Genomic DNA, 25,396 nt, shown 5'->3' on the forward strand with positions numbered 1-25,396 from the left:
ACAGGGAGAGTCAGGCAGGTTGCCAGCTGCTTGCTCTGCAGCCCAGTTCTGTAGCCAAAGCCAAGTTTCTTCCTCAGCAACTGTAGTATGGGGACTTTGGGAGGATGCAGGGTAGGGCTGGGAGAGTTCCAAGGGGCTGGACGGAGCCCAGTGTGACCAAAGCTCTGCCTTCTCTGGACATAGGTCAAGAAGACAACATTCCTAGGACACTACTCAGGAAAAAAAAAAAAAAGTAGAAGATTAAAATCAGTTATACTAAAAATTTATATTTATTGCTCCAAACGCTGTGTTTGATTTATACAGAAAACCATGAAGTTTTCCTGCCTTTCTGGGCAGGCTGTCTCCATAGATGGTTCACTTCTCGACACCCTGTGTCCTTTGTGAAGCAAGAAGAGAGGTGAGATGCACGATTCAGATCTAGGCCCAACGGCACAGGGGCCCAGCCCTGCAGTCCTGTCCCTGTCCGTGTCAGGTGCTCCAATAGTCTGGTCATCAGAGGTTGTACCTGGGCTCTCGGTGTCGGTGAGGCCACACGACCTAGGCTGAAGACTCAGATTCTGACGACCTGCGCGGCCACACTCAGGCCCTGCCTGCCCTTACAGTCCGTGGCCCCGGGCTGCCTCCTGAGGTAGAGGCGGCCGAAGGTGCCACCCACTTGTCCTTTGGTGAGTCGTCCAGGATTCATACAGACACAGCCAAGGATGTCCTGGGAAAGAAAGAACACTGGGTTTAGAAGCTCTCAACTGGGTGTGACATCGTCAGAATCTTACACCGAGATTTAGAAAACAGAAACGAAGGCAACCACTCAGGCAAATGTGTTCACTTGTAACTAGAGACTCTCTAGGGCAAAACAGAGAACGCCAAGACCTGGCAGATAAGGAGCTCCTATGCTCGGGGAAGAAACTGATCCCAACAGCTTTGTTCTTCCCCATGAAGAAAGACTTAGGAGTTGAGTGGGCGTCATGCTGTAATCTCAGCACTCAGGAGGCCGAGGCAGGAAAGTGAGAGCCCAGGACATCCCGGGCTGCACAGGCCTAGCCTCAAAGACTCCTTCCCCAGAGAAGAAGACAAACCACTGTTTAAGACTGGACTGGACCCAGCTGGTGTGTGGATTCCCTGCCAGGGACTCCAGCCTGAGGCGGCTGAGTGTGCAGATCAGAGATCAAGAGCTTCTTCAAGATACTACTAGCTGAGCTCACGGGGAGGTCAGGTCAGAACTCAGGGAAAGACAGGCAGGCAGGCAGCAACATCTTCCCAGGTCACCTTGACATGGCCTAAAGTCCTCACTCCTTGACACCTAAGCTCTACTCAGGTGGGCACAGGTGGCTTGTCCCTGCTTCATTCCACACTTACACTATTTGTCACCCCACAACCCCAACAATCAGCCCTTGTGCTGGCCCCAAGCAGACACTGTCCCATTAAGTAGGCCCAGGTCAAGCAAATGCCAGGTAATCTGGAAGGAAAAGTCAGGTTCTGATGTGTGCAAAAAAAGTCAGTTCAAAGCCGGATGATGGTGGCGCACGCCTTTGATCCTAGCACTCGGGAGGCAGAGGCAGGTGGATCTCTGTGAGTTCGAGACCAGCCTGGTCTACAGAGCTAGTTCCAGGCTCCAAAGCCACAGAGAAACCCTGTCTCGAAAAACCAAAAAAAAAAAAAAAAAAAGTCAGTTCAAACCTACCTTCACAAAGTACCTCAGCTCCGACGGCACTATGAAGACATCAGGGGTGACCAGCAGCTGGGCGTAGGTATAGAAATTCTCGTAGTCTATGGCCATGTCCTCGTGGGGCGGGTAGAGTGGGTAATAGCTGCAGAGATGAAAGAGACTCTAGTAGCAGTCAATGCAGGAACCCGGGGAGGCCCCACTCCCAGTCTCCACACTGCCCATGTTTATGGGCTGGCACGCGCACCTTCTCTGTGTCAGGATATGCTTGAGGATTCGGCTGAATCTGTCTGAAGTCCCAGAAGAGCTAGAAAGAAGGGCAGAACCAGGTTTCTCTGTCAGTCCTCTTCAGGGAGGACCCGAGGACTCAAGCCAACCAGAGAGAAGCTGAACAGCAAGGGCACAGTTACGGGGGAAGCTCACAGACACACTGCAAGCAGCTGGCTCTTTTCCAGACAGGGCAGCAGGGCACGGGGCTTAGAGGGAAAGAAGAACCCTAGGAATCAGGATATAGGAGGCCTCGGCGCAGGGGCTGAACCACCTTGTACAAGAGGACAGTCTCTGCACCATGAAGCCACACACAGCCAGGCGACCCCAAAGACCACACCACAGTGCACACCCACTGAACTTCAGCTCATCTCTCTCCTGGCAAGGAAGGTTTGATGGAAGAACCGACTGCCTAGCCTAGACACCAGGTCCGGCAGTGCCCCACATTCACTGTCTGATAAATCCACGGTAAGTCTACAGAGGACACTGGAGTGCTCAGGTCACAAACGAGATGGTAAAAAAAAAAGAGACTGGAGCCAAAAATATGGATTCCATCACCTAGTGTTTCATGTAGACACAACAGACTTGGTTCTTTGGCAAACATGGCATGTCTTTGGCAGACATGGCAAACTCGTGACAGTAACAAATACATTTATCTGACTGCTACCTTTAGCAGAAAAGAAAAGGCCTAAAATTTTGGTATAAAGTGTGGCTCTCAGAACTTCTTGACAAGGCTGTCCAAGTGGCATGATGTGGTGGGGGGCGATGTCTTGGTGATGTCAGTAGCCAGCTGTCTGCGGCTGACAAGGAATGTTTCTTACCTACAGATCTCCTCAGCCCCGATGTGGAACAGCAGGTCTGTGGATGTCAAGCCAAACATCACTCCATTTATGGAGAGGCTGCAGGGCTCTGACACAAACTGCACTCGCTGAAATGAGAAGCCGCTGACATGAACATCTGCATACAACTGCTAGAGAGCTTCCCCACAGAGCTGGGACTCTCTCCCCTCCCCCACCGCTGCTCACTGGCCAGAGGAGGCGCTGGTACCTTTTTGTCCTCTCGAGGCAGCTCCGGGAAGGTAAAAGGTGGCTGTGGGTATACTGGTTCGTGATGCACGTCCCTCAGAGATGGGACAAAGACAAGGTGGGAGCCGGAGCTGCTTTGTCAAAACACAAGCACAAGAGGGACAAGAGGTGAGTCAGCAGAACTGGGCCACAGGTTAAAGGTGTAAGCATGTCTTTCCTCCAGCAGCCCTCCAGGAAGACCTGGATGGCATTCTACTTTGAGCAGACACTGTCTCTCAGGGCCCCTGCGAGGGAAAAGCAATCTGCTATCACATACATGTGTCCAACTGGAGCTGGTCCATATAGCTCAGGACACACAGTCCCTTGCTTTATGTGGCTTCCCACTACAGAGGAGAACTCTTGTCTGGTAGGAAAAGGGGGGGGGGGGGACTGAGATCTAGAGCTGGGCATGGACGGCACACACTAGCAGCTCCAGCCCTGGGGAGGCCAGAGAGGGCTGACCCGAGTTTGAGGCTAGCCTGACTACAGAGTGAGACCCTGTTAAGGAGGAAGTCTCGGGACTGGGACTGAGCTTAAGCTTTACTCCACTCTACAGGTCCAGGTGGCCTGTGGACAATACAGTTCTCTGCAGACACGACTCAGGTCAAACAAGTGAGGTCAGGTCCTAAGGCTGCCCCTCAAACCAAACCATTCAGGCAGTAAAGGGCCAGGTCTCCTGGACACTGAAGACACTCACTCCCCGACTCACATCAGGAAGCCACACTGTTTCTACTCCTCAGCAAACTAATGTCAAAGAAATACCGCACAGCAACAGCAGAGGCAGCTGTTCCTTTGATGGGGACAGGAGAGTCTCTAGGGTTACAACATGGAGCGGAGAAAAAAAAGCTGTGGTTCCAAGGGCCAACTGCTTCTACAACCACACAAAAGAGAAAAGGGCAAACCTGCTCTTTGGCTCCCTTGTCTATCCTGGCAGAAGGGCCACTGTAAACCAAGCAGGCACAACTGCTGCAGTGAGGGCAAGCCTGGCACCAACTGCCGCAGTGAGGGCAAGCCTGGCACCAACCGCCGCTGTGAGGGCAAGCCTGGCACCAACTGCTGCAGTGAGGGCAAGCCTGGCACCAACTGCTGCAGTGAGGGCAAGCCTGGCACCGGCCAACAGCTCTCACTTGTGGTCGCTTCCTTCTTGTGCTTAAACCGTGGGACGGATATAGATTCCCGGAGCTGGAGTTACAGGGGGTGGCGAGAAGCTTGATGTGGGTGCTGGCAGCCAACCTCTCGCCCTCTGTAACAGCAGCAATACTTCTTTTTCCTTTCTTTTTTTGTTTTTTCGAGACAGGGTTTCTCTGTGTAACAGCCCTGGCTGTCCTGAACTCTCTCTGTAGACCAGGCTGGCCTCGAACTCAGAGATCCACCTTCCTCCACCTCCCAAATGCTGGGATTAAAGGCCTGTGCCACCACCACTGGCTAAAGCAATAGTTCTTAACTGCTGAGCCACCTTTCCAACCCCGCACAGGGACTTTGAACATATGACCAGACACTGGGGACTGGTCCACTGTAATTGGGCATCATAATCTTGGGAAAGGTACTTTGCATATCATTCAGTCTCTCGGACACCAAGTTCGCTGCCATTGTCCAAGCCCACCATGTGGGTGCTAGAGTTTGGTGAACAAGCCAGAGAGCAAGCTGAAATTATGCTCCAGGTCTCCAGGAGTGGAAGTCTGAAGGTACAAAGGACTGAGGCTAAGCTGTTTGTCCTCTCGGGACCAGACTGCTGTTCAGGACTGGCTTCAGAAGAGCAAAGGTTAAGGAGGAAGCAGCCTCTGCTCAAGGCTTGGAGCTGGCTATAGGGGGAGGGGCCAGGAAGAAAATTCCAACTATGTGCAGTATTGCACAACTTCACATCAGATGGTGGGAGTGTCTCATTGCTGTCTCTTGAGCAGAGAGGTGCATCAGGGCCTTCGGCTGCTACAAGGGCCTCACTCACATCTGCCGAGTCTGCATGGTGCTCTGCATTTCTGACTTAGCACCATTTATATACAGCTCTGGCAGGGTGGGGCTGCGTCCTGCTTTGCAGCTCACACTAGCCACAGATGAAAGTGCCTGGTGGTGCTGGGTACTGGCTCCCAGGGCAACAATGCTTGGTCTATTCTTTGTTTGTATCACTGCTATCAATAGCATATGGGATGAAGAACCAAAATCAGAACCCAAACTCATGTTGGAAGCACCAGTCAGTGCTGGGTGCGGCTCCAGTGCCTGTCCCTGCTTTGGGAGGCTGAGGGTTTATCTCTTCAAGACCTCGGCATTTCCCTGGTTTCATGAACTCAGCTGGAGCCCTAACAAGCCTGTGGGAAGAGGGACGGTATATGTAACCCTCTGTTCGAGAGGGGAGGGGAAGAGAAGCAGCTGAGGGCTCAAGTCTCCTGACTCCAGCCAGGCCTGATGCCAGCACAAGGTTGTATTACAACTAATCAACCTGGGATCTGTTCTCAGGACAGAAGGCGGAAGGAAGACCTTTAAAAACCACCTTTGTTACAGGTCTGTTTTTAAATCTCAGCCTCAGGAATGTTTGTTTATTATGAGTTCAGCAACAGGCAGCAAATCCCCGGAGACTCTCCACTATGACATTTTCTTTCTGACTTGGCCGAGGGGCCAGCTCCCTGATGACTCTCTGCAGCTAGCTCTAAACCCTTCCTGGGATCAGGAGGCCCGCACAATCCAGGACCACAGCGCTTATGTCAGTGCTGTGGCCTTTCAGTCCTGCCTGTCTTTGGAGCTAGGTTGAGGATTCAGGATTCACTCTCACTGGAGTCTCTAGCCCTTGGCAGCCACCCGCCACCATTGGGAAGCACTGACTCAGGGAAGAAAGTTGGGCTTACCCCAAAACATTCCCTTCATGCAATGAGAGGCTTGGGGCCTCTCAGAATTTCACTGCCAATCAAATTCTTCCCCAAACCACCCTGGGAATATTCCCATGGAGTAACAGTTTACACAAGGGGAAGTGAGAAAAGGAAGTAAAGAGAAAGACCGAAGGATGAGAGTGTGTGAAGTTTGTCCTTCCAAGTTTGTTTATCTGACTTACAAAGACGCCTGTTTACCAACTGAGCACAGGAGTTCAAGGGCTCTGTCTGATCTCTAAGTCCAAAAGGCCAGAAAGGATGGGAACAAACACGGTCCAAGCAGCTTCAGTTTCCTACTGGCAAGTCCTGGAAGAACCTAGAAAGCTCCAGGTCTGCCCTCCATCTGGAACACTGACCTTCTTGTTCCTTCAATAACGGTTCTCAGGCACTGCTTGAAAACGTCTTCAAATGGGCTTGTCAGCCGACAGTTCTGCAAGAAAGGAAAGGAACTGCACTTGGAGAAGTGCCAAGGCTTGCAGGATGATCCCAGGGGCATGGAGTGGACAGAGATGTGACGATGAGGAAGATGGAGCCAGGCACGGGGGCTCATGCTCTGTAATCCCAGCACTGCTGTGAGTTCCAGGCCAGCCCAGGACAGACTGAATTCTAAGTCAGCTCAGTTCTAGGGTAAGATGCTATCGCAAACAAACAAAAAAACGGGGGTGGGGTGGGCTGTCCATCTGCAAGAAGCTGAGTCTAGATAAGGGAATAATTAATTCTCTTGCATGTGCACGGAACAGTCTAGGATGAAGCCTGCATTGAAATCTTGTTTATGGAGGTGAAATACCCAGCAAACAAAGGGCAGGAGGCCCAGGCCCTAGACCAAGGTCCTAGGAAGAACCGTGATTTATGTATTAGAGGACCTATGACATGAGCTGTGAGCTTGGGCAATGGCCAAATAAAGGATTCCACAGAACCTGCCTCTTGCGTGAAGAGGCTAGTATGTCAGTTTCATAGGCATTGAGACCAGACAGCCAGACCCACGGCTGAAGCCCATCTGCTTTTGTTACTATTTTTGCATCTAAGTAGTGACTTGGGGTAGACAAAAGAATCACCTATTTTTCCAACTCCCTCCCTGGCTTCTAGATGTTTTTATGTACTAGTGCAACAGAGTCTTCAAATTCAAAGTATTTAATGTATACAGCCAGGGACAATATTTTCCTCGTTAGCCACAGGGTTGATGTAAGCCTGCTGCAGACGTAGATAAACTCCAAAAGAGGAAACTGAAAGAGTCTAGGTAGAGTGCAGGCACTCATTCCCTCCTCTCCGCTCCCCTCCCCAGGCACTTACCTCCACCTGCTCGTGTTTAGCATCCAGGAAAGGTCCAAACTGCAAAGGAGCAGTGGTAGGGAAACAAAAGCACCAAAGAACAAATCAGAATCTTCCATGTCTGCAAAGGCTTTTAGACAAACTGTCTAAAAGCAGTTCCCTGCCCTGGTCCACCTGTCCCTCCAAGGTTGCCTGGAGAGCCTAGGAAGGTGACAGATGAACCAAGGAGCATCTGACTTCCGTTCCCTCAGGGGGCTTCCCAGGGCCCTATAACCCCACTCATACGACACTGGGCTCTCTTCTGTTTTTTTTCATGCCTAACAAGAACAACAGACCACTATGTTACCAGTACTATCTTAGCCATAAAAAGAGATTAGATGTGGATCAGAGTACCAAGACAGAGCAAGACTGCTGTAAAACCAGAGAAGACAATACTGCTGGCCCTCTGGATTTAGTGACGGCTATGGATTACACATGTATGTCCAGAGGTACAGACTGAGAATTAAAAAATTCCAGCACTTGAGAGGCAAAGACAGGCAGATCTCTGAGAGTTTGAGACCAGCCTGGTCTACATAGTGAGTTCCAGGCCAGTCAGGGCTATGTAGTAAGACCTCGTCTCAAAACAAAACAACAACAAAAAACACCAAAAATAAGGAAAGAGTTAAAAATAAAATGTCTTTGTAAAATGAGACAGATCAATGTTTCTTAAGAACTTAGAATAGCATTACAACCCTTTCCAAGGCCGATTCATTCCCACCCTACAGCCTCCCTGCAAACTACTACCCAAGGACCTACCAGGATACAGACATCTGGCCGGTCATGGTTGATGATGGTGATCAGATCAAGCAGGGGGTCGTATGTGATGCTGTCAGAAGTGGTATAAGGCCCACAGGCAACTAAAACCATAGTTTGCTCAAAATCTGAGACAGAAGGCATTGCAAGGTCATGAGGAGAAAGAAGAAAACTGATATTGGTTGAGAGATAATGAAGGGCCGCCACTGGAGGAAAATGCACATCAGGTCCCATGAGTGCAGGTCTGAGGACTGAAGCTGAGGCTTTCATCCCTCCCCAGGGACACTGAACCAAGTAAAAACTGGGCAGTGTGAGCAGAGTGTCAGTGAGGAAGAATCCATCAAGGTGACAAGTGCTCACACTGTGCAGAACTTAGGACCATCTGGGGGTTCAGTGCAGTGGGAGAATGTGGGCTCAGAAGGGCAGGCTGTTGGAGGGCCAGACACTGGACGACTCTGCTGGATTCTCATGTTACCTGGACACTAAAGCTGCTAGGCCTGTGCCCCCCACCCCAAGTTTGGGTTTCCAGTACCTGTCTAGCCCGAGAACTATCTGGATTTGAGTTTTTAAAGTCAGTCTGAGCTAGCTCCTGTAGCTTATACAACAACCCCCCCCAAATCCCTCAATTACTTTCATACTGGTTCTGTAAGAAATTATTTTAGGAACTGAGAGATGGCTTAGCAGTTAAGAGTGCTTGCCTATTGCTCTTGGGGACCCAAGTTCAGTTCACAGAACCCACATCAGGCCACTCACAACTGCCTATAACTGTTGCCCTGGGGACCTGACACCCTCTTCTGGCCTCCATAGGTACCCGCACTCACAAGTGAACATAGCCATACACAATGCACATAAAAACAAACAAAATAAATCTTATAACAATAAAAATTAAAAAATGCTTTACTCCAAACTTGAAAGCTAAAGCAATTTACTGTCTACAGCTCTGGTCACCGTAGTGCAGCAGTCACGGTGTCAGCAGGGCTCTGACAGATCTGAGGCTAAAGCCAGTGGTCTGAGGTTTCTATCCTCCGACTCTGATCCTTCTGCCATCCGTGTGCATAAGGACCCATGTGGTTGCACTCAACCCACCTGTATAATCCCATCCAAAAGATTCATTATGAGGACCAGGCTTGACTTGAACATACAAAGATCTGCCTGCCTCTGCTTCCTAAGTACTAAGACTGATGGTGCACACTACCACGTCACTCAGATCATGTAAAGTAACATATTCACAGGCCCCATGGGATCATGGAAGTGATATTCAGGCTGCCTCAGGTCTGAGACCAGGAAGAACCTACCTTTATCCCCCACACAGATAGTTTTTGATTCCATGACATCTCAAGAATGGCTTCACATGCCATCAGCGTGTGTGGGGTACTAGCAATATGCCAGCACTGGCATGTATTGAAAATCTTTACTGGTGTTTGTTCTACTCTGCTTACAAAAGCGCTTAGAAATACTTTCCTTTCCCCTCCTCTTTTTTGTTAAAAAAAGATTTATTGGCTCTATTTGGACGTATGCCTGCATGAGAGATGATGACATCAGACAGAACAAGGCAACAGATCCCACTAGAGATGGCTGTGAGTCACCATGTGGGTGCTGGGAGTTGAACTCAGGTCCTCTGGAAGAGCAGCCACTGCTCCTAACCACTCAGCCATCTCTCCAGCTCCCATCCTCCTTTTCATTTGTGGCAGCGGGGGATCAAAGCCAGAGCCTCACATATGCTGCACACGTGTTATCGACCCAGCAACACCGCCACCCCAGTTTATGGGAATTTTAAAACAAAGTTTGTTAACTTAAAAAAAAATTTTTTTTTTTTAAATTTTTTAGGTTTTTTTTCAGACAGGGTTTCCCTGTAGCTTTGATGCCTGTCCTGGAAATCACTCTGTAGACCAGGCCAGCCTCTACCCCTGCCTCCCAAATGCTGGGATTAAAGGCATGCATCACCACTGCCCGGCTCACAAATATTTTTTATTATCTTGCTTTTCCAATCCAGGTCACTTGTTCTGCAATTCTTCCCCCCAAGATAGCGTTTCTCTGTGTAGCCCTGGCTATCCTGGAACTCACCCTGTAGACTAGGCTAGCCTTGATCTCAGAGGTCTGCCTGCCTTTGCCTCTGGAGTGCTGGGATTAAAGGTGTGTGCCACCACCAACTGGCCCTTCTTTTTTTTTTTTTAAAAAAAAAAGATAAGGGTCATGCTATGTAGCCTTGGCTGGCCTGGAACTCCCTATGTAGACCAGGCTAGACTTGAATGCAGGAACCTACCTGCTTCTGCCTCTCAGGTGCTGGGATTAAAGGCGTGCACTAGCATGCCTGGCCAGAAACTATTTCTTCAAATGACACCCTTATTGTGGAATGATGATAGAACTGCACAAACTTGCAAAGAGAGCACAGAATTCTGTCTTTTTCCAGAGCCCCCTAACATGAACATTTCTTACAATACAGCACATTTGCTGGGATTAACAGTATGTTAACTGCTGACTAAACCAGGTTTTCCAACAGTGTCCCTTTCTCCTCCAGGACTCCATCAGGGACACCCAGTTTGGGTTATGTGTATATTATTTCCCCTTTCCAAGTACCTTCACATGCCCGTTAGCATCCAGAGCACAGGTGTTTACTTTATCACCAGAGCCCAGATAATGTCACTGTCAGTGCTCAGGTTGGGACCCCTGGTGGCTCTTGTAGAAAAGGCTTGTAAGTCCAGTGATTAGCTGTGGTCTTACTGTTCTGCATGCCTTTCCCACACAGCTTCTGTTGTTTCCTTGAGCCTGGGCAACTTTCTCTAGGACTTTGCCTATCACCCCCATTATTGGCAAGAAAAAATTTGAACCAAAACTTACCTCCATCCTCTTCAGTGGGCTGATAGAATGGAAGTGGCACACCCTGGAACAGAAAGAGCTCAGCTGAGGTCTCGTTCCTGCCATTGCTTTGGTAATGGATGGCTCTGAGTGTTTGCAGGTGCAGTGGGAGGACTGTGAGAAGCAAGGAGAGGACATATCTCTGCCTTGCTCTTGGGAATCACAGGTAGAGCCCAGATTCCGCCACTTTTCTAGCTCCACCATGACTAAGCAGACCAGGCAATGGGGAAACACAAAACACTTGGCCATCCCATGCAAAGTGGGTGGCTGTGTCACTGGCATGCTGGGTAAGGGTGGAAGAAGGGAGTTCACTACTTTTCCTGGGATCCTATGGAAATCTGTAAGGACCTTAGTTGAGAGCAGAGATAAGTACGCTACAGCTTGAGGCCAAACTTGACTGCAGCCATTATTTTTTGTTTGTTTTTTGTTTTTCAAGACAGTGTTTCTTTGCATATCTTTGACTGTCTGGAACTCACTCTGTAGACCAGACTGGCCTCACTCAGAGAGCACCTGCCTCTATTTACCAAGTGCTGGGATTAAGGGCATGTGCCACCCTGCCCAGCAACTGCAGCGGTTTTTGTAAATGAAGTTTTGGTGGGACTTCCCCAGAGTCATTGTTGATGCGAGGCCGATGGCTGCACTGACACTGTAATGAATGGCAATGTAACAGAAACGTGTGTGACCTCATGGTCTAAAACACCTGCCGCTGGGCTCTCTAAACAGCTCGCTAAGTCACAGCCTGGAGGTGAGTTCCAAGTCTAGAAACAAAAACTACTAACAAACATTCAAAGACTGAAAAAGACTAGTTTCTTCTACCAGAACTACATATACCGAGCCTGGAGCAAACATGGAGTGGCAGAGGGCCCATCCTGTACCTCATAGAGTTTGGTGGCAGTAAGTCTCCTACCAGTGGTGTTGAATCCTTCCATAATTACAACCTGAAAGACAAGAAACACAAGACTGCTGACTAGGAGAGATAAACGAGAGGTCTGAGATACACTACCGTTGGTAATTATGATCCTGGCATTTTCGAAAGAATAAGCGAAGGGGGCTCTATCAGTCACAGTTACGCTCTGTACAAACGGCCTGATTCTCACAACAATCCCAGAAAGTAAGAATCTGTATTTCATTTTGTGGCTGAAGACTTCCTGGCTTCGAGGTCAAGTACCTTACCCACAGCCACACACCTCAGGTGGAGCTGGGATCTGAACCTGAGCAGTTGGACCCAGGGCCAAGGTTGGACCAAGGAGAGGAAAAAACAGTTTCTAAGACAGTGGCCCTATACAACCCAATCTCATAGCAACAGAGAGGGAAACCAAGCTCTCAGGTCTGCATCCCAGAGGCTCCACAGTCTCACCTGCCCAGGAAAGAGAGAATATTCCTTGAGATCGGACAGATCCACTGGAATCTGAGTGCCTGAGGAGTGTTCCCGGTCTCCCTCGAGAATCACTGACTTGCTGTTCAGCTTCCCATTGCTGTCACATCCAATCTGGCCCAGCAGGATGACAGGCTCCTACCAACGAAAGAGAGAACATAAGAATGACGGCACAGCGAGACCCCAAATGGAATGTTTTGGGGGGTGATCCCAGAATCACCACTAAAAGTGGAAGGACCCTTCAGGGGTGTCTAGTCCGCCTCCTGCCTACCAGGTGTGCTTGGAGAGGCTGCCTGAACGGGAGCATCCCCAGTCTGAGGAATCCCAAGCCCTGCAGCCCACAGCACTTTTGGCAAACCACAGCTATTAATAGATCACATTCACTGAGTCTGCCACACACTCTTCTCAGCTGACATGTATTAACTCATTCAACCCTCACGACCACCGTAGCTAACGGCAACACCCAGGAACAAGCGGTGGGGCCATATAATTAACTTCATTAAGATCAAAAATAGTGAAGCCTGGACCGAAGGCCAGAAGTTGGCTCCAGAGCCAAATCCTCAGCCATGCTAGAGTACCTCTTGGTACATGCATGCTCCTGCCTCCCCACAGGGTTTTGCTACACAACACAGTCAGTCTATCTTTAACTCTCAATCCTCCTGCCTTGGGCTCCCAAGTACCCAGATACCATGTGGGACATCACTTTACCACTTCCACAGGAAGCTCTTCATAGATGGAACTGAAATCTCTAACGGCTTCCTGTGTAGGGCTTCCACTCTCGGGAGCAAACTGAGTACATCTAATCTTTCCCTCATGTGCGGCCCTGCCCCCACACTTCCTGTCAATTTCTCCAAAACTTCCTACAGGACAAAGATTTTTTTTTCCTTTTTTTTTTTTTCAAGACAGGGTTTCTCTGTGTAACAGTCCTGGCTGTCTTGGAACTAGCTTTGTAGACCAGGCTGGCCTCAAACTCAGAGTTCCACCTGCCTCTGCCTCCTGAGTGCTGGGAGTAAAGGCATGCATTATCATCGCCCGGCTAAGAACAAAATCTTATATATGGTTGCTTTTCCCTGGAAGCAGAGGACAAAGGCACACTCAATCAGGGATTGTTTAGGACACATCTCTTAGACTAGCAATGCTCCAGAGGAAGCACCCGCACCAGAACTAAGGCATGATGTCACTCTAGATGCCAGAGGCAGCTGTCGATCTGCGTCAGTGCTCAACCAGAGGAATCATCCAGGCAATGAGAATTTCCAGCCTCTTGCTCTCACCTGGCAAACCCAGACACTTCTACAGGCAGGGGCTCTCCAGAGGCAATGTCCTCCACCAATGAGAAAACAAGGTTTCAACCTTTGCATGTATATAAGACCCAGTCCACAAGGTAGGAAAGGAAGTCTGGCGACACAGGCGGGGATCACGTGTATTTTTTTAGAGGGACCCGTTTTCACCAGAGCCAACCAAGGCTGATGAACTAGAACACTGGTGAGTGGAGAAGAGCCTCTCCACTGACTTCCGAGAGTCGTAATAGTCTGAGACGGATGTGGTGGCACATGCACTCGAGGCAGACACTGGCAGGCTTCTCAATTCAAAGCCAGCATGGTTTCATCAGGAATTAAGAGTAGTGGTAATTAGTGAGAAATCCTCAGATGGCTCTTACCTGTGCTGGTTCTAGAAGAGGAGTAAAAGCCTCAATCTTGTAATGCTCCTTCAGTTCACTGCCAAGCTCTTCTATCTTACAGGTCAGAACTGCAATCCAAAGGCGACAGGATGCTGTCAGTAAGAAATTCCCTCGGCACGAAAAGACAGAGCACACCGTCCAGGATCACAATCATCCTACAGGATGGAGGAACATGGACATCTGTCCAGTCTGAACCTCAGGTCATCTTCTGACATGATTACTAATTTGGTTTTCAAGAAAGCAGTGGCGAGTGTTCACAACTCAAGAGCCAAACTCCTTCACAACAGCATCACCCAGCGTCCTTCCTTCCCCATCACTGAAAGAGCAGCCAGAGGAACACTGACCAACTTCTGGAATCAAAGGCTACCAGCTGAGCCAGGCTTTGTTACTTCACTTCTCTCTGTCCTCCCATGGGCTTTAAACCCACCCAACCGTCCGAGAGGAAACCAGTTACCTTCACGAATATCTGAGAGCTTCTGAAACATGGATTTGTAGCTGCTCGTGAGTGGCTCTGGGTCCCCTATGACCTTCAGGCTGACACTTCCAGAGCCTCCTCTCCCTGACCAGGACACGCCCTGTACTGAGCCAAAGGTGGTGACCACTTCTCCTCGGTTGGTTCTGGAGCTGTATTTCTGGGAAGGGGCAGCACTGCCGGGAACAGAATGGATTAGTGGATTATTATTGCTGTGACTGTAGCTACCTGAGAAAGGAACAGGAGGAGGCGAGGCTGGGAGGCCTGGAGAAAAAGCAAACCGTCTTAAAGATCTAATCAACGTGGAGGGGCTGCGAGTACTCTGACCTTTCAGGAATTCCGGGAATGAGGCCCCGAGGAACACCAGAACACAAAAGTTTAAAGACAAAAACATATAAAAACGAAATGAAGCAAAACAAAAGGTACTCTGAATTGACAGCACAGGCAAGTTTCAACTATTTTCCTTTCTTCTTGTGAGTCACCCATGGTTACCAACCCATCATTTGATCCTGAAACAGTGAATGGGTCAGAGATTGCTGAGCAAATACAAAACCTATGTACAGCTGAATCCAGGCATGGTGGCACACATCTGCAATCCTAGCGCTCAGAAATCCAAGGCAGGATCGGGACCTCACGGCCAATCTCAGCCAAGTCTTAAGCTACATAAGACCCTAACTCAAAAATAATAATAAATAAATAAATAAATAAGCAAATAAAAACCTCCCAGTACAGTTAGTTCAAAGAACAAATGACACTAAAATAACCAAACGAATGAACGGTTAAAAGGGAGCAAGCACCCCTTACCCTCACTCCAAGGCTGCACTGGCCAGTTCTGTGTCCACTCCGACTGGTAAATCACAAATACTTGGAGGCTGGTAATCTGCTTGGAAGCTTCTGAACACTGCTTATGGAAAGGTCTAGAAACACACTACACCTGGCACACTAACTCTGTAGGAACTCACTTCCCAAGGTAATGGTCGGAACTGCTGCCAGCATCCCTCCTTTGCAGAAGAGCTACAGAAAACAGCTCGGCTCATTACCTTATCTCCAGGGCTGCCTCTACCTACATAATTTACAGGCTGCTTTCACCAATTACAAAACGAGTCTCTGATGTCAGCTTTCTTAAGTGTACATTAAACAAATGATCAGGCGGGGAAGTGACCAGTTCCTCAGGGCTCCACCCGAAGGGGCACGCGTCACAGCAGCCCTCCAGCACCATCAGCCGCTCACAGGGGACAGCCACAAACAAGCCACAGAAACAGATTTAAAGACCTTCCTGCTTAGAGAGGCTAACGCCCACCACGGCTCTGCAACAACTATTTGAGCCCCCGTAGGTTTCAGAGGTGCCCGTTTAAGTCTAGCAAGTTGACTTTGGGAACTTTTGAGATCTCCCCAGACCAGGTGGACCACGGTGAAACCGAACTGTCCTTGAGGATCCAATAACCACCCACAGTCAATGGCCATAGAGCCTTCAGTCACTGCCCCTGTTTTTTAAGATCTGTATTCTATGTGCACCATCTGCGTGCCTGGTATTTGCAGAGGCAGAGAGCTCGTGGATCCATGGAACTGGAGAAACAATGAGGAGGCTCAGAACCAAGCCTGTGTTCCCTGCAAGAGCAGCCAGTTTCTCCAGCCCGTCACTGACTCTCTAAAGTGAGAGAACCGAGAAACCTACACTCTGGTTGGTTTAGAAGGGCCCAGAGGCTGGTAGTTCCCTAAATGGCTGACATGCTGTTCCTGAGCCCCATCCTGATGGGAGAGCCCTACGTCCGTGGGCTTCTCTAATGGAGACCTATCACTTATGGATTTCAGAGCCACACGTGATCTCTGCACATTTCTGGACAGTGGTGGCAGCCATGAGAAAGTATCAACTGAGCCCGTGAAGGCAAAGGTGCAGCGATGAGAAAACGCTCCAAAACGAGCTGTCACCTGAGCACGGGATGAACAGGTTACGCAATGCTGCGGACAAAGGCACATACTTTTCCTTTAAAAAATACTTCAGATTACAAAAAGAAACCCAAGTAAACGCAAACGAGTAGGAGCAGGTGAGAGCCTATTTGCCTTGACTGACCAGACGCACCAGATGCCTGAGTTTCTGAATAGCCAGGCTGTTTTCAATAGGAGATATCAGTTCCCCATCTAGGAAATGAGCCCTAGAGAAGTGGGTGGAAAGCAAGTTTCCGTAATTACTAAACAAAACAGTAACTTTCCACAGGCGGAGAACTACAGGCTTTCCAGCTAGTTTGCAGAGACACCCTACTCAGCCTACTCCTTGGGCGGTTAATAAGTTACTTGCAGTTTGCCTTGTCCAGAGAAAGGCGCGGCTTTCTCTGCACTTGGATCAATTATGATACATACCTCGGGGAGAAACTTGATGGAGAGAGAAGCTGATGTGGGCTACGAGTAGAGACACTCCTTTTCACTAGGGGGGTTTCTGGGGTGCTGCTAGTTCGCTTATGAGGACCCTAGAAACAAGATGAGCAAACGAAATCCGTCACTCTGGCTCCAGGTTGCTAATTAAGTGGAGAGCTGCTGCAGTTCCTTGGAAAGGACAGAGTGGCCCAGGATCCTCTGGAGCCGTCTCCAAGCAGTGATCACATAAACCTCAGCAGTAACCCAACACCCACCAGGACACTATCTGCACTCTGAAGGCTGTCATGAAAAGAATGCAAACATTTCCCAAAGGAGATGGCCAGCCCAGCCACCTGACCTGTCAACCGGCATGCACATCTCCATCCCCATGGCTCTGTGCTTTGAGAAAAGGCCTGAGTTTGGCAATGCATGACTCTGACCTGCGTGCACACATTCTCTGGAGAGGGGATGGGACTCTGTTACACTTCTTTTGGCCCAGTCTACCACACATTTTCCAAATTAAAGCCTGGAATAACTCCAGGCAGATAAGGTAGTTGAGCTCATACTTGGAGAGAGTAGTCAGCGAACACCTCACTAATGGTGACATCTGGTTTTTTTTTTCCCCTTTTTTTTCATTTCTTCTCTCTCTTCCACTACTTTTTTTTCTTCTTTTTGCTCTCACCAATAAGAAGTCAAAGATAAGTGCAGAGTAAAGGATGAAAACCAATCACAGGACCTCATTCCCAAGACCTTGGATAATGGGGTGTTGACTGGGAGACGAATGTCAAGCCCAGCCCAAGGGCTACAGTTCACACGCAGGAACTTTTCTGACTCAGGGGCTCTTCCTGCTGGTCATTTAAGGAAATGCCATCATCAAGTATCAACTGGTAGTCTATGGGACCCAAGGTGAGAACAGACTCAGAACCATCACTAAGACAGGCATGATGGCTCATACTTGAAATCCTAGCTTTGGGAAGCTGTACTGCAGAGGTTATCCAACTTCTAGGTCAGCCTGGGCTACAGAGTGAGACCCTGACTCAAAAACACAGAAACTGCATCAAAAATTAACTTTTAAATATTGGTGGTTTTATTTATTTAAAGATTTTATTTTATTTATGTGTATGTTAGCATGTGCATGCAGGTGAAGGTGCCTGGGAAGGACCCCTGGAGCTGCAGTTACACACAGCTGTGAACTGCCTGATGTGGGTGCTGAGAATAAAACTTGGGTCCTCTGCTAGAACAGCGAGATCGTGTAACTAAGGAGACAGCTCTCCAGCCTCTGGGTTGTTTCTGTTTGAGATATTAAAGGTATCTCAGGTATTAAAGCCCACAGTGGTCTTGAACCCAATGTGGCTGAGGCTATCCTTCGGCTCCTGACCTGCCTGCCCCCTTCTCACAAGTGCTAGGATTACTGACGTGAGCCCCCACACCTGGCTTACAAACTAGGCTTTAAGCTATTTTTCCCATTTGTACTTATTATTGGAGAGTGTGCACGGGTGCCCCGGTGTAAGTGCAGCTCCAATGCTGTGGAGCTGCTTCTTTCCATCCACCTTTTTGTAGGTCAGGTCACCAGGCTTGCGCTGAAAGTGTCTCTGCTCACTGAGCTCTCCCACTGGTCCTCTAAAATAACCATACACATAAACTGCAAGCTCCTCTAAAATATCTTGTTTTTTTTTTTTTTTTTTGGTCAGTGTCTCTCTGGATAGTCCTGACTGTCCCAGAACTCATTATGTAAACCAGACTACCTTGAATTCAGACATGCTGCTACTCTGCCTCCCTGGAATTCAAAGTGTGTACACCACTGCCTGGCTAGGGCAACTATTTGTTATGTATTTATTTATTTGAGACAGGATTTCTCAGTGTGTAACAGCCCTGGCTGTACTGGAACTTGCTTTATAGACCAGGTTGGCCACAAACTCAGAAAGATCTGCCTGCCTCTGCTTCCTGAGTGCTGGGATTAAACGTATGTCCCACAAGTGCTCAGCCAGAGCAACTATTTTAATTTACATATGAAGTTAAAAGATATTAAGATACAATTAAGGAATGGTTATTTTAGCCAGGTAGGGCTACACAGCAAAACCCTGCCTCAACAAAAAATTACCCTAATTTAAAAATAAAGCTTACAAAGCCCAGCGGTGGTGGCGCACGCCTTTAATCCCAGCACTTGGGAAGCAGAGGCAGGGGGATCTCTGTGAGTCCGAGGCCAGCCTGGTCTACAAGAGCTAGTTCCAGGACAGGCTCCAAAACCACAGAGAAACCCTGTCTCAAAAAACAGAAATAAATATATAAACAAACAAACAAAGAAAACTTACAGCATTTTATACACTCATTTTTAAATTCTATATGCATCCTCCTACACTGGTACAATCCTTAGTCCTGTTCTATGATTGAATTCATAACTAATTTCTCTGCCTCCTTCTCTACTGCTAGATTACAGGTTATTTTTAATTTCTTATAATTATAAATAATGCTATGATGCGCCTCATCATGCATATAACTTTTTCCGTGATTTGGATAATTTCCTTAGGTATTTAGGGAATTGCTGGGAATGGACTCCAGAGCCTTGCACACGTTAAACATGTACCCCCGGGCTACACTCCCAGTTCTCAGGAGATGTTTCACCAGGAAGAATGAGTAAGACAAAGGATAAACATGACTTTGGGGGTTTGATACATTTTCTCTAGCTATTTTCCAAATAGATTCCTCTAACACATGAATTCTGCAGATGTCATGGGCCAGGCCCTGGGGAAAGAACAGTGAATGAAGCAGCATCCGTGATCTGGGAGCTTCTGTGAAGGAGGGATGAAACAAAATTCCGGTCCACAGCGAAAGATAAAGCAAGAGAATGGATACAGTAAAGGGGGAGGAAGGAAGCTGCTACTTTAGACAGGCTAGCTGCCCCTAGCAAGAGGCCACGAGGTGAGCGTATGTTTGTATGCCTGAAGATGAACAAGAAAACCAATGTGGCAGGAGTGGCAGATCCAAGGTGGACCGAGGCGGACATATCCTCACACATGTTGTTCAGACTGTGAACCTTAGTAGCGAAATTCTGTGAACTTACTTTCTCTGGTGAGACCAGGCTGTCATGGGAAGCAAAATGTAGACCAGGCTGTCCTAGAAATCACAGAGATCTACCGTCCTCCGCCTCCCAAGTGCTGGGTTTAAAGGTGTGCACCACCAAGCCCAGCTTTGTGATATATTTTTAAGATTGTTACTTGTAGAATGCAGTTTCCAGATATCGCATGCTCACCTTAGAGGGTGTGGTGTAAGAGTTCAAAAGGGTCTCCTCTTCTTCCTCCGCTTCAATCCTGAAAACACTAGTCAAGGAGAGCAATTAAATGAGATTAGTTGAGAAACTGAAAGTTGGACTGGAGAGATGGCTCAGTGATTAAGAGCATTGCCTGCTCTTCCAAAGGTCCTGAGTTCAATTCCTGGCAACCACGCGGTGGCTCACAACCATCTGTAATGAGGTCTGGTGCCCTCTTCTGGCCTGCAGACATACACACATGCAGAATATTGTATACATACATAAATAAATAAATAAATTTTTTTTTTTAAGAAAAAAAGAAACTGAAAGTTAGGTATTTTTAAAAATTTGTTTTTAAATTATATATACAACTGTTGAGAAATTACAAAATACATATATGTGGCTTAGTGCAAAGGCCTTCTGCATAAAAGGATACAGCTCTTGTATAGAAACAATGTCTCTGGCTCCTGCATGGCCACTGTCTTTGGAGGCACTGTGCCAGGCTTTGGATAATTTTTTGTTTAGAACCTGAGGAATAGAATAAAAGCAGATGGTGAATATATTATTCCATAGTCTGATAACAGGAAGGGCATTTCCTATTTGAAGAAGTAACAGGCATTCCAAATGTAAGCAGAAAAAAATAGAGATATAGCTCAGGTGGTAGAGCACTTGCCAGGCATGCAAGAAGCCCTGGGTTCAATTCCAGTATCAGCCCATTCTCACAGAGTCAAAGATAAACTACTCCAAAAAGTGTTAAGTAGCATGTTAGTGCACAGCTTTAATCCCAACACTGGGAGGCAGACACAGGTGGGTCTGTGAGTTCAAGGTCAGCCTGACCTACACAGTGTGAGACCCTGTCTCTAAAACAAAAAGATGACAGGCTGGGCACGGTGGATCATGCCTATCTTGCTAGCATTTGGGAGAAAGTAGGATCAGGATTGGTACACACACTCAGCTCACAACTGCCTGTAACTTCGGGTCCGGGGATCTGCCTCTGCAGGCACCTGCACTCATGCACACATACACACATTAGAATAATAATAAAAGTAAATAAAAATTAAAAAGCTTCTCTAATAACTGTCTGCTGACAACATATAATCCTAGTAATAATTCTCTTTCACACCTGCCATCAATTTTTGCAACAATTTTTACAACAATCATATTAAAAACACAGGTTATTAGAACTGGACAGGAGGAAAAAAGACAAGGCTCAAAAATAGTAAGTGACATGGGCAAAGACACTTGTGCTAAGCCTAATGGTCAATGCTAAGCTGAATCTGAACCCCAGAACCCACTTAGTAGAAGGAGAGAATCAACTTTTCTTTCTTCATTTCCAGACAGGGTCTCACTATGTAGCTCTAGCTGTCCTGGGCCAGGCCTCAAACTCAGAGATCCGCCTGCCTCTCTAGTATTAAAGATGTGAGCTACCACCATCTGGCGACAACTAATTTTTCATAGCTGTCTTCTAAGTTCTGTAGCAAGGTGTGCATACACATACACATGCACACACACAACATAAATAAATGTACAGAACTGAAAAGACACTGACAGAAAGTAACAGAGGGAAGAAAGGAAGTAAAAGACCCAGCTGACGCTGGGACCCGAGCCTGCATCTCTTCCTAGAGTGCACACCTTCGGGCAGCAGAATGCCGTCAGTTAACTCACATTTGCTCTTACCTCGTGTTCGAAAGAGCTCAGGATCTCTGGAGTAAGGCACACTTTCCCCCTGCTGGTGCAGAAGGCAATGAGCTCGCTAACCATTCCCTCCTCGGTCTGTCTGTACAGAACACACAGCTCTGCCACTGCAGGGAGAGAAATCGGGCAAGGAAGAACCTAGCTCGCGTCTTTTCTTTCTAAGATTTACTTATGTATTATGTATATAGCATTCTACCGGCAAGAGACAGAAGAGGGCACCAGACCTCATTACAGGTGGTTGTGAGCCACCATGTGGTTGCTGGGAACTGAACTCAGGACCTCTGGAAGAGCAGCCAGTGCTCTTAACCTCTGAGCCTTCTCTCCAGCCCCCTTGTTTTCTTCTTTTTGTTTTCATATTGAGGTGAAGTAATCTCCTGTTATCCAGTTACTGCCTATTCGCAGGCCCTGGGAACACAGCAGTGAACAAGAAGACTTGTTCTTGTTCACAGGAAGCTCACTACCGGGGTGAAGACAGAACAAGAAAGCACAGAGGCTAACCAGTCAGATTAAGAGTGACCCAGGAGGACTAAGAGTGTCACACGGGAGTGATGCACGCAGCAGGAAGCGATTCTGACAGAGTCCTGGACATTCACATGAAAATGAATTTTATTTTGTTGTTGTTTTGAGACAGGGTTTCTCTGTAGCTTTGGAGCTTGTCCTGGAACTAGTTCTTGTAGACCAGGTTGGCCTTGAACTCAGAGATCCGCCGGCCTCTGCCTTAGAGGCCAGGCACACACCACCACTGCCCAGCGAAAATGAATTTTTAAAGGCTGAGAAGAGGTGGTGAAAAATCCAAAGGCCACCCAGGAGTGGTGGCAGGGAAGCTACGGCCAGTATGTAGTATGTACTCCTGACGTGCGTGCGAGCAGCACTAACTAGCTCCAGAAGCCGACTCCCTCTTCCGGCTTTGGAGGGCTCAGCATACATTCGGTGTAGCTGTGTATACGTGTATACACACACACACACACACACTCACATAAATAATCCCAGCACTCAGGAGGCAGAGGCAGGTGGATCTCTGCTAGTGTGAGGCCAGCCTGGGCTACAAAAAGAGGCCATGTCTCAAGAAATTTTTAAAAAGCAAGAACAGATTCGTTTTAAGTCCTCACAAGGACTTGGAGTATTTCAGTCTCCACGAAAGAAGTGTATCACACTAGCTTGTGCTTTTTTTTGAGACAGGGTTTCTCTGTGGCTTTGGAGCCTGTCCTGGAACTAGCTCTGTAGACCAGGCTGGTCTCGAACTCAGAGATCCGCCTGCCTCTGCTTCCCGAGTGCTGGGATTAAAGGCCTGCGCCACCATCGCCCGGCTTTTTTTAACCTTTAAAAGCAAAGCAGACAGGAGCTCAGTGTCCAGCCCTAGCTGGTCTTGCATTCTCTAAGACCCTCCGGCCTCAGTCTCCCAAGTGCTGGGATAAGAGGCAAGTCCGTTTACACTATGGTCTTAGTTCCCAAAACCAGAAGTTCAAAGTGCTGGCGGGTGGCTCGGGTGAGGGTACACGGAGTGCTGTTCTGAAGCCAACTCACTGAGATGTGTGATTGAGGTCTTCCCCGGTGGACTCTAGGGACCAGTATGGTGAGGCACGGACTCCAGAGCAAGAGACAGGGATTGGCATACAGCTTAAACAATCCATTCTCCTTGCCTGTGTTCCTCCATCTATAGAGTCAAGAAGCCCCCTGAAGTTTCTTCCAAAAGGAAAATTACGTATTAGGGATCCACCTCGAGGAGCTCCTATTTGCACAGACCGCTGAAACCACACTGACCGAGGCATGGCGGGGCACACTTTAATCCCGCAGCACTCGGGAAGCAGAGGCGGGTGATCTTTGAGAATTCGAGGCCGGACAGCCCAGTGGTCTACACAGTAAGTTCTGGAACAGCCAGGGCTACAGAAGCAAACCCTGTCTTTGAAAAACAACTCTGATGAGAAAAGCCACGAGCGACAGATAATGAACTGTGAGCTGCAAATGGTTCCAGGGTCTCCTTTTGGCAACGTCACCCGTCGTTTCATCAGGACCCAAGCATATGGAACTTGGAAGGGACCCCCTCGGTCCGGGACTCACGTTTCTCCATTAGAGCGTCCTCGCAGTCCAGGCCGAAGATCTGGAGCTCCTCCGCCAGCTGCTGGGTGGACACGGCCATGGTGTCCCGGCGGGGTGTCCCGGCGCGGGGGCCGGCGCCTCAGCTCCTACCTCAGTTCAAGCCTGCTCAGCAGAGGCTTGTCCTTTCGCTTTGGGCGAAGGTAACAGGGACGCGGGCCCCCAGAAGACCCCAGCCACCAGATCACAGAGAAAGGCGTCAACAAAAAGAAAACTCGAAAGGTCTAGCTCCGGAGAGAAAACTTACATCCGAAGCTACTGCTCAGCGTCTCAGTCAGGAAAAACCCGCCAAACGCTTTGGCTGGGGCGCGCTTGCGCGAGGACCGGGTCAGCCCCGCCCTCGGCGTGCACGCCCCGGTCCGTCCCATTGCGGCTGCGCAGAAAGCGCCCGCCGTCCTGTCCGCGCGGAAATGGAGATTCCCGACCTTGCACTGCGAGTAGAGTGTTTCAGGAGTCGCCTGTTTTGCGAAGCTCCGCGATGATTGCTTATCCTTTTTTTTTCCTGGACAGGAGGCGCTGTTCGGCCGTATCTTGCTTGCAGTGGCTGAATCTTGCTGTGCTGAGCACGCAGGGTGCCTTGGCTCCTTCCCACTCCACCCTAGCATCTCCATCCTGCTGTGCCTTGGTTGATCCTGGTCGAAGAGGGGCTTTCGTAGGGAATACGGTTGTTATAGCTGCTGTGATTGTCATCCACAGGGACAGGCCTGTTTTTCTGAGCCTGTGACATTTTTGTGGATCGGGGTGAAAAACTGACAAGTAAGGATTTCCAGTTCCAGGGGACTGGCCTCCGCAGGCTCCTACATGCACATGAAGCACACATTTGCTCAGGTGCTCACAGACACCGTTAGCACACCTCTAGCCCCAGCACTCGGGAGGCAGAGGAAGGTGGACATCCAAGTTTAAGGCCAGCCTGGTCTACAGAGCAATTTCCAGAAAAGCCAAGGCTACACAGTGAAACCCTGTCTTGAAACAAAAGTAAATAAACTTCTTTAAAAAAGAAAAAAGTCTCACTGAACTGGGCATGGTGGCTCATATCTGAAATCCCAACATTTGAGAGGCTCAGGCAGGCGGGTTGTCAGGAGTTTGCGGCCATCCTAGGTCACAGTCTTAAGACTTGAACAGAAAAACAAAACAAAGCCTTACTGATTGTTCACACCAGTAGCCAAAGCACTGGCGGCAGATAGCACAGCAGCTGGGTTTAGTGTCAGGGCTACTGCACACCTGATACCTAAGACTTAAGACTTTTTTGTTTCTTTCGAGACAGGGTTTCTCTGTGAAACAGTCCTACTGTCCTGGAAGTCACTCTATGGTCCAGGCTGGCCTTGAACTCACAGAGATCCACCTGCCTCTGCCTCCTGAGTGCTGGGATTAAAGACATGAACAACCACTGCCACCAAGTCTTTCTTGATAATGAGAGGTCATGAACCTTGGACCAATTAGCAGTTGTTCATAGAGATGAGGGTTGTAGCTCAAGTGGAAGAGTGCTTGCTTAGCAAGCCTTGGGTTTGACCCCAGCATCTGATGAACGAAGATGTTGGCACATTTGTAATCCCGGTACTTGGGAATGAAGGCAGGAGGACCAGAAGATATCCTTAGCTACATAAGGAGTTCAGCATCAGCCTGGGCTTCAGGAGACCCTGTCTCAGAAATGAATGGATAAATAAATAAGGCAAAGTCATGCTTCTTTTGACTGTTATTATTTTATTATTTTATGCAT

General features: G+C 48.5%; 1 protein-coding gene across 1 annotated transcript; it reads right to left on the minus strand.

Annotated features, from left to right (window-relative positions):
* Positions 1 to 266: 266 nt before the first annotated feature.
* Pola2 (DNA polymerase alpha 2, accessory subunit) lies at positions 267 to 23,986 on the minus strand. Its single transcript, XM_050137744.1, has 18 exons — positions 23,644 to 23,986; positions 21,568 to 21,692; positions 20,327 to 20,418; positions 19,894 to 19,951; positions 16,650 to 16,756; positions 14,274 to 14,467; positions 13,799 to 13,887; positions 12,124 to 12,279; positions 11,642 to 11,704; positions 10,749 to 10,791; positions 7,914 to 8,038; positions 7,140 to 7,178; positions 6,206 to 6,279; positions 2,975 to 3,083; positions 2,749 to 2,855; positions 1,908 to 1,967; positions 1,679 to 1,805; positions 267 to 706 (listed from the first exon to the last, which is right to left on the minus strand). The coding sequence occupies exons 1-18, from the start codon at positions 23,720 to 23,722 to the stop codon at positions 551 to 553; spliced, it is 1,803 nt and encodes a 600-aa protein (XP_049993701.1). The 5' UTR covers positions 23,723 to 23,986; the 3' UTR covers positions 267 to 550.
* Positions 23,987 to 25,396: the final 1,410 nt, after the last annotated feature.

Source organism: Alexandromys fortis, unplaced genomic scaffold, assembly GCF_014885135.2.
Source record: "Alexandromys fortis isolate MF-2015 unplaced genomic scaffold, M_Fortis_MF-2015_v1.1 scaffold_3, whole genome shotgun sequence".
NCBI classification, from domain to species: domain Eukaryota; kingdom Metazoa; phylum Chordata; class Mammalia; order Rodentia; family Cricetidae; genus Alexandromys; species Alexandromys fortis.